At 42.6% G+C, this 17,591-nt stretch overlaps 1 protein-coding gene across 4 annotated transcripts in view; it reads right to left on the bottom strand.

The window, feature by feature from the left end:
* Positions 1-1,096: 1,096 nt before the first annotated feature.
* The window catches only part of Runx1 (RUNX family transcription factor 1), an 84,075-nt gene continuing 67,580 nt past the window's right edge, over positions 1,097-17,591 (bottom strand). For 3 of the 4 annotated variants that reach the window (XM_026393552.2, XM_026393551.2, XM_077795047.1), the window contains 2 exons: positions 7,086-7,251; positions 1,097-1,637 (listed from right to left, as the gene is read on the bottom strand). In XM_026393552.2, coding sequence (XP_026249337.1) covers positions 1,097-1,637; positions 7,086-7,251 — 707 coding nt within the window. The remainder of the gene's footprint in view (positions 1,638-7,085; positions 7,252-17,591) is intronic. The other variant, XM_026393550.2, reaches the window with a different exon arrangement.

Genomic DNA, 17,591 nt, shown 5'->3' on the forward strand with positions numbered 1-17,591 from the left:
CTTGCTATCCCAGAATTGAGCAGTTAAGGAAATGATAAATTCAAACATTTATGTGTTTCCAAAGTAAATACTGCTTCTTCACACAGCTTAGTTTGGATGTGTTGTTACAAAACATGACTGAAATTCTCAGAAGGCCATGGAGTGAGTATACCCCTAGGCAGAAAAAAAATCCTCTTCATAGGTGGAATCATTAGCACCTATGGGGCCAGATTTAACCTGTTTGAAGAGGGAGCCAGATATGAGACCCTGTATTGAGCCTAGAAGAAAAATCCCATACTTCTGATCTTTGGAGTGACCCTCAGTGTCTAAAATCCTATTTAAAACATTGCTGCATTAGCTACCAACTTGTTTGATTAACATGAAAGGGAGTTTAATGTAAACAATATTTCTAAATAACCAAGCAATCACATTACCCATCCTTTTTTTCCAGCCTTCTTCAATGTAATACATTTAACTTTGGCTACTATAAAAAAAAATGTAGTACTTGATATCTTTCTTTTTAATATAAGTACACTTAAATAGTTTTTAAAAAAGTATCAACACATAAGTCAATGTCTGAACATCAAGATACATAAATATCTAGGGATTCCTTGTGGGAATACAGTAGTTAAAAAAAATGACCCAAAGCTGTAGCTGTCTCTCAAAACAAAACAAAAAATCTACCCAAAAGTCCAAAAGAAAAGTTAAATAAAACTTACAGAAAAGGGAATCATATTTCTTTCAATTGTCAAAGCAAGAAAGAAGCAAGCTCAAATTTATATATATATATGTTTGTAAAAATAAAAACCACCCAAATGCAAATTTGCATTTTGCAATTTATAAGGTGCGGAAAAGAAAAATTAGAAATAAGAATTGAGAGGCCAAACAGGGTGAATTGCGTCCTCCCTGCCCCCCGGGAACCAAAATTCCACACTCTTTGGAATAAACAACTTGGTTAAAAAGTTAAGTCAAGGGTATAAAATCTTTCTTTTATTCACAGCATTGCTAAATCAGAAGCATTCACAGTTTCCCTCCGGGAACTTCCTGTTTGCCTCGCCACGTGCCCACGTGGCAGCGAGCAGACGCGTGGCTCGGAGGCTGCGCAGGCCCGTCACCCTCAGTAGGGCCGCCACACTGCCTCCTCCAGGCGCGCGGCCGGGGCCATGTTGGTGGGCGAGTTGCTGTGGCTGCCCTCGGCCTCCACCACGTCGCTCTGGTTCGGGAGGCTGGGGTTGAGCAGCGCGGAGCCCGTGGAGGCGTTGGTGCAGGGCGGCAGGATGCGCGGTGGCGAGCGCTCGCCGCCCACCATGGAGAACTGGTAGGAGCCGGCCGAGGTGCCGTAGTACAGGTGGTAGGACGGCGAGCTGGCCTGGAACGGGCCGCCTTGCGCCTGCGACGAGCCCGGGTAGGGCGGCGGCAGGTACGTGTGGTAGCGGGTGGCCGAGCCCATGGCCGACATGCCGATGCCGATGCCCGACGTGACAGGCGTCGGGGAGTAGGTGAAGGCGCCTGGGTAGTGCATGCGAGGGTCTGAGATGGAGGGAAGCGCGGGGAACTGGCGTGGGTCACCGAAAGCCGTCAAGTCGGGCGCCGCTGCAGGGGCGGAGGAGAGAATGCCATGAGTGTGGTGTTGAGGCCACGCCCCTTCCGCCAGAATGCTCCTGCCCAGGAAGTGGGCGACCACCCAGAATGCCTTGTCCCAGGAAGTGAGGGGGCGGCCCAGAATGCTGCCGCCCAGGAAGGTGCGGTTTTGTCTGAATGCTAATCACCCAGGGAGGTGGGTATGAAAACTAATGATGAGACAGACAGTAATATAAGGAATTAAAAATCCATTGTCTACTCCTAAAGTAGAACGTAGCCTCACTCTCTCATATATATTGCCTATGGCTGCTTTTGAGCTACCACTTTTGAGCAAAGTTGAGTGATTGTGACAGCAACTGTAGGCCCCATAAATCCTTAAATATTTATTCTCTGGTTCTCTACTAAAAAAAAAAAAAAAAACAAAAAAACAACAAAAAAAAAACTACTCTCTATATATGTTAATCGATATTAATACCAATTAATATATTGATAATATGAATGTTAATGTGTCAACATTAATATAACAATATACAATGACAGACACTATATATAATGTAACAGATACACTTGATATATTACTAGTAATTGAATATAACAGTATTAATATATACTGCTACATTATACATAATATTTAGGTTGAATCATAGAAAACTCTGCCATTTTTGAAAACCTGTTCTGAAATTGCTAAAATTTCTCATTATCCAACATAATGCATGTCATAGTGATGACTAAAATGAATGTTGGTAAATATCATTAGCACTTCTCTCTCCCGACATTTGTCTTCAGACTGGTTCCACATTTGTAGAAACAATACAGCCTTGATTTCACTTGATATTCTCTAATATATGCTCCAGTAGCTTGTTGAACCAAATCACTGAATGTAGAACCTTGATTTCATCTATTCTATTTTTGCACATGTTGAAATTTTACCAGGAATGGCAAATCTTTGTTTATAAAATTCATTTCATAAGATTGTGAATTTTCTGTCTCACAAATTCTTTGGCTGTGGTTGTTCACTGTATCCCTCTGCATTTTTCTAACCCATAGGTTGCCATTGGGAATTTCAAGAGGTTATGAGTACTAGGAAGAGTTTCCTATGTCCTGCAGATCAGAGTTTATCAGAAGTAGCACTATTAACTCTTTCAGTTAGATTATTTGTAGGGGTGGTTGGGGAGTGTCTTGTGCACTATAGGATGTTTGTCAGCATCTGTGGCATTTTCCTGCTAGATGCCAGGAGTGCCCCCTCTCTCCATTTTGACAACCCATTGCAAAAGTTCTCTGAGAGCTGGGGTAAGAGTCCCAGTCAACCCTGTCTGAGAACCTCTGCACATACAGGATGGCACCCTGGGGTAGTTTTTGTTCCTCAGAATTATTCATTAAATGAGCAGACCTGGACTATAGTCATTACATCAGCAAATCCAAAGACAGCAAGAAAAGAGCAGAAGCAAGAATTAAATGTTCATAATCTTAAGTTATCAAATCAACATATAAAATAACTCTAAGCTCAGGTGGCATGCAGCCTGTGTCCTTTTGAGTTCAGGCTGACAGAGATCCTTGATGGAGCCAAAAGCTTGCTCTGAAAGGAAAGCTACCAGAGCGGATTAATCTGTTTTTGGAAGGCATCGGCTGTTGATCAACTTCCTCATATTTCAAGTCTATTATTCCAGCAGGGAGAGCTAGTGTTCTCTCTCTCCCTTTCTCTCTCCTCCCATTCTGACCCACCCCCCCCCAATAATCTTTTATTGCACTAACACATTTTTAAAAAATGAACTCCTGTGTACATTTAGGGTGAATGTGATGAGGGGATCTACTCCTCATCAGAGAGGTAATTAGAGTTTATAGAAACAGCCAAAGTCTACAGCAAATCCCTCCACTAATGAGGAAACCAGGAGTCTGACTTTCAAACAAACACTCCTGTTAATCTTTTCAAAGCGAGTCAGACATGTGGGCAGGGAAAACGTTGTAAACTGACAGTAGTTCTGGGGCTGCCCTTCCTCGGCCACTCTCTAGCTCATTCTCAAGCCATGCCACACCTCATTCCACAGGGTTCATCCCTGCCTGCTTGCTGGGGCCATCTGTGAGCAAGCCCTGTGTCACTTGTTTTTGCTTACACAGAGAGCAGTGACACATTTGAGAGTTAACAGGAAGCTTGACTCCATTTTTCCAGTTAGATTTATATAGTCTAGGGAGAAGCCGAGGTAGGAGGAAAAGCATTAGGCAAATACAATCAATTTGTTGTCATCTGATGCAATGCTCTGGACACAAATAAATGACTCTGCCCATTATTCCTCTTGCTTCATCTGCCCTGAGACAAAAAGGTGAATCTACTGGAAAAATGAATGAAAGGTCACCCTGTTTCATAGCAGTGTCTGGATATGCTCTGCCAGTCTGTTCCAACTACTACATGGTAATGTGGTGATGGTACCAAGTTACTGGAATCCTGAGTGAGTCCCTGATTTGTCATGGCTGTAAGTACTGGAATGATGTTACAGTCTCAGCTGTTGGGGAAAAATAATTCTTTCACTGTGGGCAGAATATCTGAAAGATCCTGAAACACTGCCTGCAATGATTCTTCTATCTATACAGTAGTAATGTCATTCCCCAAAAGACCATCCATTTGGTCAAATTATCTTTTTTACACACATTTTGATAATAAAACAACTTAAGTCCTCTAGATATGCTCAAGTTCAAGTGTTCTGTTCAAATGCTTGTTTTCATTTTTGTGTCTGTTCTAACGGCCCTTATTACGACCCATCAGTCATGAACAAGTCACCTACTGGGTCATAGCTTATCTGTCCTTTTGGCAGGCCTGGTGCCCCCTTATTCAGTAACATTATGGGCAGAGATGGGGACCCCTGATAGTCATAGGGAGCTTTTCAAGAATAGGAAATCTGGAATTAGGAGGTTCAGGTATTTTGGTTGGAAATGTTTCCCCATCCATCGGGCTAAATATTTGCCATGACAGATCAAGTCTCTACTCTGCAGCTTGACACGGATGAAAGCAGCCCCACTCCAGGGCCCCTCCCACTGCCCCCAAAGGATTAAACAACCTGAGCAGATAATGGCTGCCTTAAAAGGATCTTTTGCATGACTCAGATTAATGCGTGCTGTCTGTCGCCCAGGTTGGCAGCTAAACATTAATTTTTTTTTTTTGAAAAAAGAAGAAAAGAAAAGTAAACCTCCAGATGACAACTCTTTTCAGACAAGGTGTGGAGTCTGTCTGCAAAGGACAGGGAGAGAGACAGACAATGTCCATGTCCCCAGTGCAGAAGGAAGCCCAGGTGGGGCTGGGGGCTGGGAGAGGGGCAACACACAAAGCTGTCAGGTGAGATTAAAAGGTAAAGCAGCCACAGAGCAGTGTCAAGTTCTCAAAGCTGTCGGTCTGGGCAGCCACTTTCTTTTATGTACCCCACCCTCTCCTGCCCCCAGGTTTATGACAACACTTTTTAGTTCTGTGCTCCAGACTTGATTTCTCAGAGGGAGTTCTGCCAAGTTGAAGAGTGTCTCCCATGCTGTTCTCTGCCACTAGTGAAAGCTTGCCTGGAATTCTCCAGTCCTCCCTCCAGGACAGCAGAGCATCATTCTGGAGTGCTGCAATGGGATGTGGTTTTTATCCATGTCCTATTCCCATGCCACAAAGCATCTGTCCTTATTCCTCGGGTAATGGAATCCATGTTATTTAGAAGCATAGGTATGATTATAGATTTGGGAATACACATGGTATATATTTTTTAAAAAGCCACCCTTACTTCTGAACACTGGGCAGCTGCAGGAGCTGACCTCGAGGATTCTTGGACTATAGGTACAGATCTTGGGTGGTAACCAAGTCAAAAGATTCATACAATAAATTCTAAGGGACAGACCAGCGGCAAGGATATTTCTAAGGGAAGCAGTGATTGTTTCAGATGTAGACTATCATCAGTGGGCACAGCAGTTCTGCTGAGAAGAACCAGTAAAAGCTGACAGGGGCCTTTGGAATCAAGTTCTGTTCCCAAGAGATAGGTTTTTAGAAAAAAGCTGAACAGATGACATAATTCCTGTGATACTCCTTAGACCAGCAGTGAAAATATTGGCATTAATGGCCCAAAAGAATGTGAAAACAATACCTAGGTTGGCTTTCCTGCTTTACTGTAGCATCAAGGAACATCTGAAGGCAGTGGTTCTCAGATGGGGGCAGTTTTGATGCCCTGTGGACATTTGGCAATGTTTGGAGACATATTTGAGTGTCTTAGGGGAGGTTCCCTAACATTTCATTCTAGGTGCCACTGGCACCTAGAATCCAAGGGTGCTGCTAAATATTCTACAGTACATAGCACCCAGCACCCCTCCCCTGCCCCAACAAAGAATTATTTGACCTAAATGTCAATAGTGCTGTTATTGAGTAGCTCTGAGGAGATATTTATATGAAGCACTAAGAAGCAGTTAAGGCATCTGGTGAGATCTCAAGTAATCACACTTGTTTGGAAAACAGAAGTTCACAACATTCAAAATGGCAGACGTGACTCCTTTGCCTGACCCTGTAATCTGCTATAATATGATCCCAAGAGCTAAAAAGCAAAACCCATCACTCTCCCCTGGTTCCAACACACATGCAAGTGTGTTTGCAGGCCTCATAATGCTTAAGTTCTCTGAAATATTTCCACAGTTTGGTCCAGCTCCAATTTCAAAGCCCCAAATAGTAAGTTTCTTCTTTTGCTTTCAACAAAGGAATTTTTCTCTGTAACTCTGATTTCCCTGCCCACAAGCAAAGGTGAGTGCCAGGCCCAAAGGGCTTGTAGGTTAAATGACTAATATTTAATGAGCTCATGTTAACAACAATTATGCTAACCATGATACCTGAGCTTTTCACTGTGCCCCTCTAACCTTGGTCTGATCAGCTCTTACTCGAGAATACCTCACTTGGGGTACATTTGCTTCCTATCCTGCATGTTCCCCATTGTGTCATTCGTGGGACCTATGAAAACTCACCACCACCAGATAGACCAGTTCCATCAGCCCGCAATCCAATTGGAATAATGAGTTCTGAAAGATGGCCACTTTAGCTTTTCAGGTGAACCCTTTAGCTACCATTCTTTCCCGACAAACATGAGCAACCCCCAGTGCCCAAGGAATCAAATTCTCCAAGCCACTTCTGTCTCCATATTCACAGTCTCTGCCTTTCAGTGTCAAGAAAAATCACTGCATGCTTGTCAGGTATGGTGGCACCCATCTGTAATCCCAGCAGCTCGGGAGGCTGAGGCAGGAGGATGGCAAGTTCAAAGCCAGCCTCAGCAACTTAGCAAGTCCCAACACAACTTAGTGAGAACCTTGTTTCAATCAATCAGTTGAGGGTGTGGTTCAATCCCTGGTACAAAAAAAAAAAAAAGAATCTGTGCATGGGCAAGGGATTTAGAGCAGAGATAGGCAACTCTGTCATTATGTCATGTTTTAGTCAATTAATAATGGTCTGCCAACCCCCTTTATGCCACCTCCTCTAGCCTCCCAAACCTTCCACCGCAGCTGTGCTGTAAATATTTTCAGAAGACTTACTTGAGAGTCGACTGGAAAGTTCTGCAGAGAGGCTTGTCATGCCACTGGCACGTCCAGGTGATATAGGCGTTGCTGGGTGTACAGAAGGAGAGGCGATCGACCCCAGGTATTGGTAGGACTGATCGTAGGACCATGGTGGGGACGGCTGGATCTGCCTTGTATCTGTAGGGAATCAGGGAGGCAGGTTAGAGTTGTGTGGGGTGGGATTTAAAAATAAAATTACTTTATAAGAAACGAGCAACCTTTGTTTAAATATATTATAATTCACTCAGCCTATTCACCAGTGTTCAGTATGCCTACTTGACTCCAAGAATCTGCCCATTATATGCTTTTTCCCTTAGAAGATGCTGAGGTACAGATACTGAAATATATTTGATTTTTGTCAGACAACTATTCCTTCCAAAGGTTTTATTTAATCACACTAATAATGACAAGGGAGTAGATTATGCTTTTGAGTGCTCTGTTCAAACTGTTGGAGTACTGGACCTACAGTACCTGCTGACTTCAGGTATGGGCCACTCAGTGGCCCTTTCAAGCTTCACCAATAATTAGTTACCATTATTGGAAACATTTTATATATAAACTCAGGTGATCACCTATCTATCGGTATTCAGTAAGCAAAAGGGATGTGGAGTTTGGCAATTTTTTGCACCTTTGACAAAAATATTCCATGGGCTTGTGTTTTCCATGTAGGTGGATATTCTTCCAAGAACGACAGAGAAGATCTGGCTGAGGAACTGGCAGTGGCTCTAATGACCTGTTCACAAACCCAGCAGTGGTATTGGCTCTGTCAGCCCATGCAGCCTACTGCTTTTCCAGACTTGAAGTTTGCAACATTTGAAGGGCAGATTTTTTTAGTAAGTATTTTATAGATTGCCATTATAATAAGAGACTTGAGACAGAGAAGGGACAATAGTCCGACTTCAAAGGATTTAGACAAAATGGATTTTGTCAGTTTCAATGTAGCACACAGAAGACTCTTAGTTTTCCAAAGCATCACATTGTTTGCAGAAGAAAAGGTGAGGGGGTGGGGCCTCTGTGCTTAGGCAAAATAAGCAAGGAAATTTAAGTCAGATGCTGTCCCTACTACAGGACAGTTTTACATTTCTTTAGGGTTAAACATTTATTTTCTCTTTGTGTCCCATCTTTATTGTGGACAAAGATAACAGAAACTACATGACTCCCAAAGGTCTCTCCATAGTTAAAGCCTCATGACCTTGGGAGTTGCAATCCAGGAAGATCAGGCTTCTTTAGGAAAACACCAGGTTTAAGTTTTGTGAACCCTGTGTTATAACGAAATGAGTTATTCCTGCTCATTATGAAATATGTGGGTCTGCTCCTCCAGAGACTGCATTTCTAGCAAAGTTTATCTCTTTTGAAGTTTATCTCTTTTTATGTTTATCTCTTTGAAGTTGCCACAGTGGACAACAGAATCAGACATTTGGAGACCCAAGTCTTCCTCCCCACTCTTTCCCTGATAGCCTTCCTCCCTCCCTTGTACTGATCCATTTCTCTCTTTTTTCCCCCCTCAAAAACATCTTAAGTTTTAAGTTGCAAAAACCTGGTAGTTCCTGGGCAAATATTTTTTAACTTGGAATCTTTCAAATCTGATAGTAAAGAGAGGTCTTCATTTTCCCCCCAAACTTTAGAGAACTTGAAGAGATGGAAGGAGTAAGAGAGCTGGTCCATATTAAACTCAGTGGAAAATAAATGTTGAACTGCAGTTGAAGCTCCTATTAATCTTATAGCTGGCGGTTTCTGTAGTTGAAGGCAAACAGATATAGTAGACTATTCAGTATTTTCATGTTACTTGATGTATTTTGCTCTAAATGGGAAAAAAATCACATACTCAGATGTTTTCTATAAGATGCATTATGTTCTAGATATACACATTTACTAAGTGAATATATAGTACTCAAATATTCTAATCACTTAAAAAGCAAACAAAAGAGGTTTTATAATTGTCATAAAGCCCTCTGGGGTGTGAATTGCGGTATCGTAATTCACGCCTTGTTGTGTAGACAGCCCAGTACCCCTAAACCCATGTCTAAAACCACACTAAGCATAAAGCATTATGCCATGATTCATGCTCTGTCATGTTTTACTGTAGTGAAAAAGTTGTGCTAGGCTTTTCTAAACTCATAATTAAACCATGCAAACGTTGCATAATATTTCACAGCCTTTTAAAAATATGCTTTGGTAAAATGATCTTTATGATTAAAGTCCAAGTTCTGTGATTTCTTTTTTTAAACACAGGGTTAGAGATTCAATATAATCTTACTTTACACCATAACTTGGCTTTCCAGGTTTCAGAGTAGGGGACAACACACAAAACCTGAAGCCACCCTCCCATCGGCTTCCATTCCTGTGATCACTGTGAACTGTGTGCTTGGGTTCATTGCCAGTGGTGGGCCAGAAGGTGGTGATGGTGAGCCTTTCCTTGCAGTTTTGGATGTTTTCTTCTACAAGTGTTGTTAATGAAAAAGAACAAAATGGGTGCGACAATAAGGAGCTTCCTGCATTTAATTTACCAAAGTTACCATCTTTGCTCCGATGGGGCCCACATGAACAGGCAAGCATAGAAATGGCGGTGTTGTGGGCTGCCTGGAGCACTGGACTGATGGGCAGAAGGGGGCTTTGGGCCTGTCTGTGTGGTGAGCAATTAGGTGATCCTGGATTACTCATTTATGCTTTCTTATTCTTATCTCCCAAAGGATGTGATCTCTAAATCCCTTCTGATAGTAACAGAGCAGGATTCTCATTCAAATAGGCCCTACCCAGTATTTCTAGGCTTAACTTGTATGCAACTTGGGCTTGTTTTGTTAAGCAAAGCCAGGAAGAATCAGGTGGGGAATATGGGTTAAGGAATGGTCCTTGTAATCATAACTATATATATTTGGAGAAGAGAAAATAGGGAGGGATAAGATGGAAGTTATCTAGAAAAGGCCATATGTTAAGGAAGAGAGGCACCAACAGTCATTCTCCAAAGCACAGGGCTACTTGTTCTTGAAGGGTTTCCTCCAAAAAGTCAATTCATCAAAAATCACACAAGTTCATTAAACATATACTATGTGGCAGGCATATGCTAATTTAGCTGACAATAGTGGTAAAACTAATATAGTTCTTGCCCCACCACAACTTATGTCAGTGAAGATCTGAGGACTCTGTGGTGTTTGGAAACTTTTCTGTTGCATTAGTCATCATATTGAGAGTTGCTTCATCCATCCATCCATCCATAGGTTTGGAAAGTTTTTCACTTGCTCATTCATTCATATTTCCACAAACATTTTTGCTTTACTAGGGCCACTGTGTTGGAGACTCACTAATGAATGGATTGTAGTCCTTGCCTCTAGGATTTACGACCATTGGGGGAATCTAAGGGCTGTATCAAGGCTAACTGCTCTAAGTTAATTGTCTAATTTGGACTTGCAAACAGCTATTCCCAAGGTAGAGGTAAGAAGTCCAATGGTATTTGTTAGGTGCTTATGTTCTGCTTGTGAGTGGAAAAGTCAAGGGAAAGTACAGAACTTAACTCTCAGATTCAGTCTGAATTCTGCCTTCACCATAAACCGTATGACTTTAAGCAAGTCATTTTTTTTTTCTGCTCCATAGTTTTCTGACTTCAAATGTTGACAGTGAGGAATAAGTAAGATAAGCCATACATAAATCAAGTACCACAGTTTCTGACCATAGTTAATGCTCAATAAGTCTGAGTAATTATTATGGTTATATTACTGAAAAGAAAAAGCAGCCTATACCAAGAGACATCTGATGTTTATTGATAAGGCAACAGACACTTGCTGCAGGATGAGGCTCAGGTGACATTGCTTTATTCTGTGCTAAGGAGCTGGGCTCAGGAGATGAAATGGTGAAGGAATAAGGAAACTAGAAATTTGGCATGAGAGTGGAGATGACAAGAATTCAGTATTTTAAACTCATGTTTCCATTTTTTAAAATGTACTGGATTTGATTTGAAAATTTTAAGTTGAAGCCTTTCTGCACTGAGGTGTTTCAAGAATAGATGATGTTTTGATGCAGATTACATTTTATAATGGGACTGCTTTTATTTATTTTTTATACAGTGATATTAAAATGTCTCGAGTCAATAATGACCCTATCAAATAATTAATGTCAAAATGTCCTGCTTCTCCAGTTTGAGCTCCAAATGTGAAGAGTCAGGATTGTCCTTCTTGTATGTACAACAGAAAAAAGCTGAACAAACTGAATACCCATGACTTCTCTAGGATCTACTAGGGAAGTGGAGTTGCAGGGCAGGCTGCACCTCAAATCTTGAGACAGGAAAATATAGAGAATCTCAGTGAGGGCTGCTTACCAAGAGCAGAAGCTGCTGGACATGTAAACTGATGGGGACATTTGTGATAAAATTGCCGGAAGCTGAAAATAGGGGAAGAAACTCCTGGAAGCTGTAGTCTTATCTGGGAAGGGCATTTTTTTGTTTTTTGTTTTCCACTCATGAACTCTGCTATGTTCTCGTGGAATCAGTATAATAGTGGGCTACAGCTTAAGGAGCTTCAAGGCAGAGGCTATTTAAGGAGGAGGTTGTAGGGAAGCCCAATAATGATAAGGGAGACAAAAGCAAGGACAGTGGAGAGATTTGAATCCTTTGGCAGCTCTAGCAGCAGTAAACATTAAAAACAGCCCAATTCCTGCCTAAACAAACATCAGAACTCACTCTAAAGGCCTCTTTGCTGAAGTTTTACGGCCTGATAATTCATGTTCAACTTTCATCAAAAAAATGTCAAGAGAAAACACACAAAAAGTGTGAGAACCAGACTCAGATAGACACAAATTTTAGAATTTCCAGACAGGAAAATCAGCTGTAATTAATAAGATGTTAAGGCTCTAATGGAAAAAGAAGATAACATACAAGAACAGATGGGCAGGAGTTGGAAATTCTAAGAAAGACTCAAAAAGAAATGTTGGAAATGAAAAACACTAACAGAAACGAGGTACGCCTTTTAGGGCTCATCAGTATCAGGGCTTGATTGAGGAAAGAAATCAGTCAACTTGAAGATGTGTGATAGAAACTTCCCAAAGGAGAAAAATGGAAGGGAAAATCCAGAACATGGGAGAACTGTGGGGTAATGTTAAAAGGCATGACGTGTACACCTGGAATGCCAGAAGGAGAAGAAAGAGAAAACACAGTAGGAGAAATATTTTAAGTTATTAATGACTAAGAAATTTCCAAAATTAACGAAAGATCCAGGAAGCTCAGAAAACTCCAAACAAGTCAAACACCAAACCTACAACAATGCAGAAAGCAGAGAAGAGAGAATCTTTAAAGAAGCCGGGGCAGGGCAGGGGAATGATACTTGCCTAGGGAGGAACAAGGGTAAGAACTGCGCAGATTTCCCCCCAGAAACCATGCAAAGAGAGAGGTGAGTAAAATAACATGGTGAAAGATAAAAGGCCACCAACCTAGAGTGCTGTGCCCAGCAAAATCATCTTTCAAATGTGAAAAAAATAAAGACATCCTCTGACACACAAAAATTGAAGTCATTCATTGCTTCGAGACACAAGAAATGTTAAAAGAAATACCAAAAACTAGGCCAAAAAACTTGGATCTGCATGAAGAAAGGAAGAGCATCAGAGAAGGAATAAATTAAGGTGAAATAAAATCTTACTTTTCTTATTGTTATTTAGTTGAAAGATGACCCTGTTTAAAGTGACAACAGTTACACTACATTGGCAGTTGGAGCATGGGGATAAATGAATGAAAGTAATGACAGACACGAAAGAGGTGATAGAGTATGATTCGATGGTGGGCTTAGATTAATCATTCATGTGTTTTTCAAACTCTAGGGCAACCACTAAGGACGTTTTTTTAAAAAAGGATATTTCATGATCACAGATGACATAAAATAGAATCATATAAATGTTTTTAAAACCAGAGAAGATAGAAAAAGAGAGGGAAAGAAAAACCAGGTATAACAAATTTAAAAGTTATAAATATGGCAGGTATTAATCCAATTATAACAGTAATTAGTTTAAGTACGAATAGTCTAAACACCAGTTTAAAGACAGATTTTAGACTGGGTTAAAAGTAAGAACCAACTATTCGTTGCCTCTAAGGGACTCACTTTAAATGTGGACTTGGGTAGGTTAAAAATAAAGGGAAACATAAAGATACACCATGCTAACACTAATCAAAAGAAATCCAGCGCAGCTATGTTAGTCATACACAAAACTGGCTGAAGGAGAAAAAGGGATGTTTTCAGTGATAAAGAGAATTACATGATGATAGCGGGGTGACCTCTCTAAGAAGAAATATTCCTTAACATGTGGGCCAAGAAACCTGAGGCAAAAACTGGTAGGACTAGAGGAGAACTACAAATTGTTATAGTCAGAGGAGTCAGCACCCCTTTGAGTCTTTGATACATCAAGCGGACAGAAAATGAGGACACTGTTGACCTGAAGAGTACTACCAACCAACTTGATCATTACGGACTGCTAAACAAACAGCAGCAGAATATAATTTTAAGCTCACATGTAAAATTAACCAAGACAGAGGCCCCCAAACACACCTTAAACTTAAAAGTACTGCAGTCTTACAAGGTATTTTCTTAGGCCACATGAATTTAAACTAAAAACAAACAAACAAAAAACCAGCTGGAAAATCCCCCCAATTTTGGAGATTAAACAACATACTTCTACATTACACAAAGCCAAATAAGAAGTCTTAGGAGAAATTAAAAAGTGTTTTGAACTAAATAAAAATAAACATTACAGTTTGTGGAATGCAGCAAAAGCAATGCTTGGAGGGAAACTTGTAGCACTGAATGTACATATTAAAAAAGAAAGCTCCAGAATCAGTAATCAAAGCTTCCACTTTAAAAAAACTAAAGGAAAAAAAAGAGCAATAGAAACCTAAAGCAAGTAAAAGAAAAGTATTAAGAGAAAAATCAGTGAAAACAATGTTTTTTCTTTAAAAAGTTTAAAATGTCATGCCTTGTTCTGATGTTCTCCTCTGACCACAGAAGAGGACAGATAAGAGACATCTATCTATTGGTCTGACCACCTTCTTCCAGGGTCTTTTCGATACCCATCCTCCAAGCTTGAGTTTCCAGTAGAACCCGGTGGGTGAGCTGTGACACCTTCCCTCTGCCCGGTGGGGGGGCGGGTCGATGGGGCTCTGTTGCTCAGGTGATGAAGTTAAAGAGCCCTTTGCGTGGCTGTCTGGAAGTAGCTCTAAGAGGCCAGCTCTTTCAGTCACCTCTCAGAGCCATTTATAAATAAATAGTAGTTTTGTATGCGATGGGGCTTGATCATCTATTTCTTAAAACCAGAACTGCTTAGTGGACACATAAGCCCTTGTGGCCACCCTGTTTTTTTCCCTAGAGGATTTTTCCCCCTCTTGCAGTTTGGAAGAAGGCAGGGAAGTTCCCAGGGTGCCCTCCAAGTGCACCTCAGTCATGGGTAGCTGGTGTAATGCCCTCTTGGATGCCTCAGAACACACAACAGGATGTGACTCAGGACTCAGAGATGTGAGTCAGTTTCCAGGGTGATGTGTCAGGGCGAGCCCCGGTGGAGGCTTGCATCTCCTCATCTGGGACCCTTGGGAAGAAAGATCTGGGCTCCCCTACAAGCAAAAGTTGCCCCCAGAGGCTTTGCAGCTACCAGAGAGTTGTGATAGCTTTCAGGCCCAGGGGCTGGGTAATTCTCTGTGATGAAAGGGGCTTTTTCCTGAAAGGTCTACTGTCTTTGCAGCATTTCCTCTGGCTTCTGTGCAAGGAGTAAAACTGCAGCACAGCCCAAGAACTAACAGTAGTGTCATCTCCGAGTTCCCCCAGGTAGCAGACACTGGATTAGCACCTTGTCACTGTATCAGTGCAGACCCGTGATAACATGAGTCAGTTCCCATCAGCTCTGGATCCTGGAAAAAAGGGAGGTTGTGAAAGAGCTCTGGGGTTTGCCAACCGTTTGTCTCTGGCTGGCTGCAGACATCTTGGTTAGTCATGTGTAGCTCAGATGCATTCATTGTTCCAGCGATTACTTTGAAGGGAAGCATCCAGACCAAGCCGGGACAGAGACCTGCCCGGGTATGCAGTGTTTCAAAGGCCTTCAGGGTTTGGAGGGATCCCTCCTCTCTGCCAAGCAGCGGGCCTGGGAGGTGGCAGGCTGCCTGGGAGAGAGAGGAAAGGAACTGTGTGGCTGTGTGGGCACCACGCACTGCTTCCGGGACCTACATTCCTCACTGGGCCTGGAGAGGCTTCGTGGCTTTGTGGTCAGGGCCCTGTGAATCTGGAACGTTTGTTCCTAACATCAGGGCCACTCCCAACTCTGGTGGCTCACCCCGGAGTCCTTTTCCTCTCAAACCTCTGTTTCCTCATCTTTAAAAATGGGGGTAACCAGACTCACCTGCCTCACAGGTGTGAGAGTTAATTAATGTTTGTGGTGCAGCTTTGAGATCCACAGATGAAAGGCTCTCTATAAATGCAAAGTGCTATTCCTCATTAGAGTTGCCAGACAGTTCCCAGGGGAAACAGTTCAACCCTCACCACGAGGCCGCTCCCTTAGCCAGATCAGTCTGAGACGTGTCTGGAAAAGGGCTCTGTATTTAGGCAGAGTCCTCTCTGAGGAAGGGTTCAGGGATAAGTCACTGGCTTCAGGAAGAGACGGGTGTTTTTATAACTCGTCTCATTCTCTTTTGGCATTGTTTCCCTGAGGCAGAGGGAGAATGACCTTCGGTGCACTCGGTGGAGGGACCATGGCTCTGAGTACATGGAAGGCAGCTTCTGGTCTCCTCTGTGTCCTCACCTGCAGACAGTACTGTACTTTGTTAACTAAGCGTCCCTTGCAGATACCTCATCGATAAGGATTTTCTGTACCCACTTTCTGCTCCTGGGCCCTCCAAGTATACTTTCTAGACCTGAAGGAACCCTACAGGATACATTTCTGTGGCACCGGAATAATATGTGGTGTATCTGAATTTTTCTATGACGACCCTATACTTTCTTCTACTCTTCCATTTCTTCCAACACAAATTCCAAAATATGGAGGGTAAAAATGGCTTTTCCCTCCATCCATAGGTCCTTCTTAAGAACTTTTGCCTTCTTTTTTCCTTCTTTGAAATGGATGAGCCAGAAATACTGTGTGAAGGGCTGGGAAGTCCCGGCAGCCTCTGGCCCTCGGAATAGATTGAGGACCCCTGTTCACAGAAGACAAGTTACTGATGCCTAAAGTGGGTGTGACAAGCAAAAGAGGCATGACATCTCCCAGGACTGCCTGTGACTAAAGAAACATGCTGTTCTGAAGGGACATGGCACATATGAGGGTGGCACATACTGTAGAGAGGTGAAGGCTTTGCTCAAATGGTCTAAGATGGGAGATATCAGAACCAACCTGCAGTTCAGGATGGTGTGGAAGGCTGCATATTCTGGCCAGTCCTTGCTGTGTTCTGATGAGGAGATTCCTGGCGTCCCCAGAGGGGCACCTGCTAAATAGATCTCTCCTAAATAGATGGAGAAAGTGCTGTCCCTTGTGCAGACCATATTAAGCAATGCAACCAAGATTTTGTCCAGGATTTTGTAATGCTTTGGGTTTGCAGCAGACATGAAAAGAAGAGTTATTGTCTTTGAAACTGCAGAGGCTGTGATACGCTAAGCCCCCCACCCCATGAGTTGTCAATGTTGGAGAACATGATGCTCTTGAGCCCAGCTCACAGTGAGATCTGGGTCCCTGCAGGTATCTGTCATGCCATTTGGCAGCTTGGCTTCCGCTGGGGGTCACCCCTCCATCTCTGCAGGCCCAGGTATCTGTGCTGAGTGCTGCCTCTGAGCCAAGAGCACCTTTGGTGGGGGAGACAGAGGGACACCCTGCCCACCAACTCAGCCATGGTGACCTCTGTGTGCCTCCCCTAGCAGCACTTTAACTTTGGTGCTTTTGTGATTTTGACAAATGTCAGGGGTTTTTGAAAAATTCTAGAGTCACATGAAGGCCATAAAGCTTTCCTAAAGACTCAGTCATCTTCTGCTCCTGTGACCCAGGTCTTAATGCATCCATATTGGATTTTATACCAGAGACTCTGGTTTTAAGCAGCAAACTCTGAAGCATGACATCGTAATAAAATCAGAAGGAAAACCCATTTCATGGCGAAAGGGAAGAGAATGCTGGACAATATCAGCAAGAGAGAGGGCGAGGGAACAAGCTACTCCAGCTGTGCTTTGGTTTATGTGGACCCCAGACACTTCCAGGATTTGGGAACCTCATCTCTGAGCTTTCCCTCCATGAGCCAAAGAACTTGAGCAAGGATACAGCAAACTGCTTTGCAGGCTGAGAGATCAGAGTGGAGACCCAGCTTGACCTCTCACTGTGTGCTGAGGCAAGTGGCTTATTCTTTGTGGACTCAGTTTCCCCACCTATAAAGAAGGGTGATTGCATCAGCCCTATCCAGAAGGTGATGCAGTCACCTTCATCAAAAGCCTCATCATTGTCAGTGCAGTTCCTTGTCCCTGGGAGGCAGGACACAGTCCTTTCTCCCT

This window comes from Urocitellus parryii, chromosome 2 (genome assembly GCF_045843805.1).
Source record: "Urocitellus parryii isolate mUroPar1 chromosome 2, mUroPar1.hap1, whole genome shotgun sequence".
Classification (NCBI taxonomy): domain Eukaryota; kingdom Metazoa; phylum Chordata; class Mammalia; order Rodentia; family Sciuridae; genus Urocitellus; species Urocitellus parryii.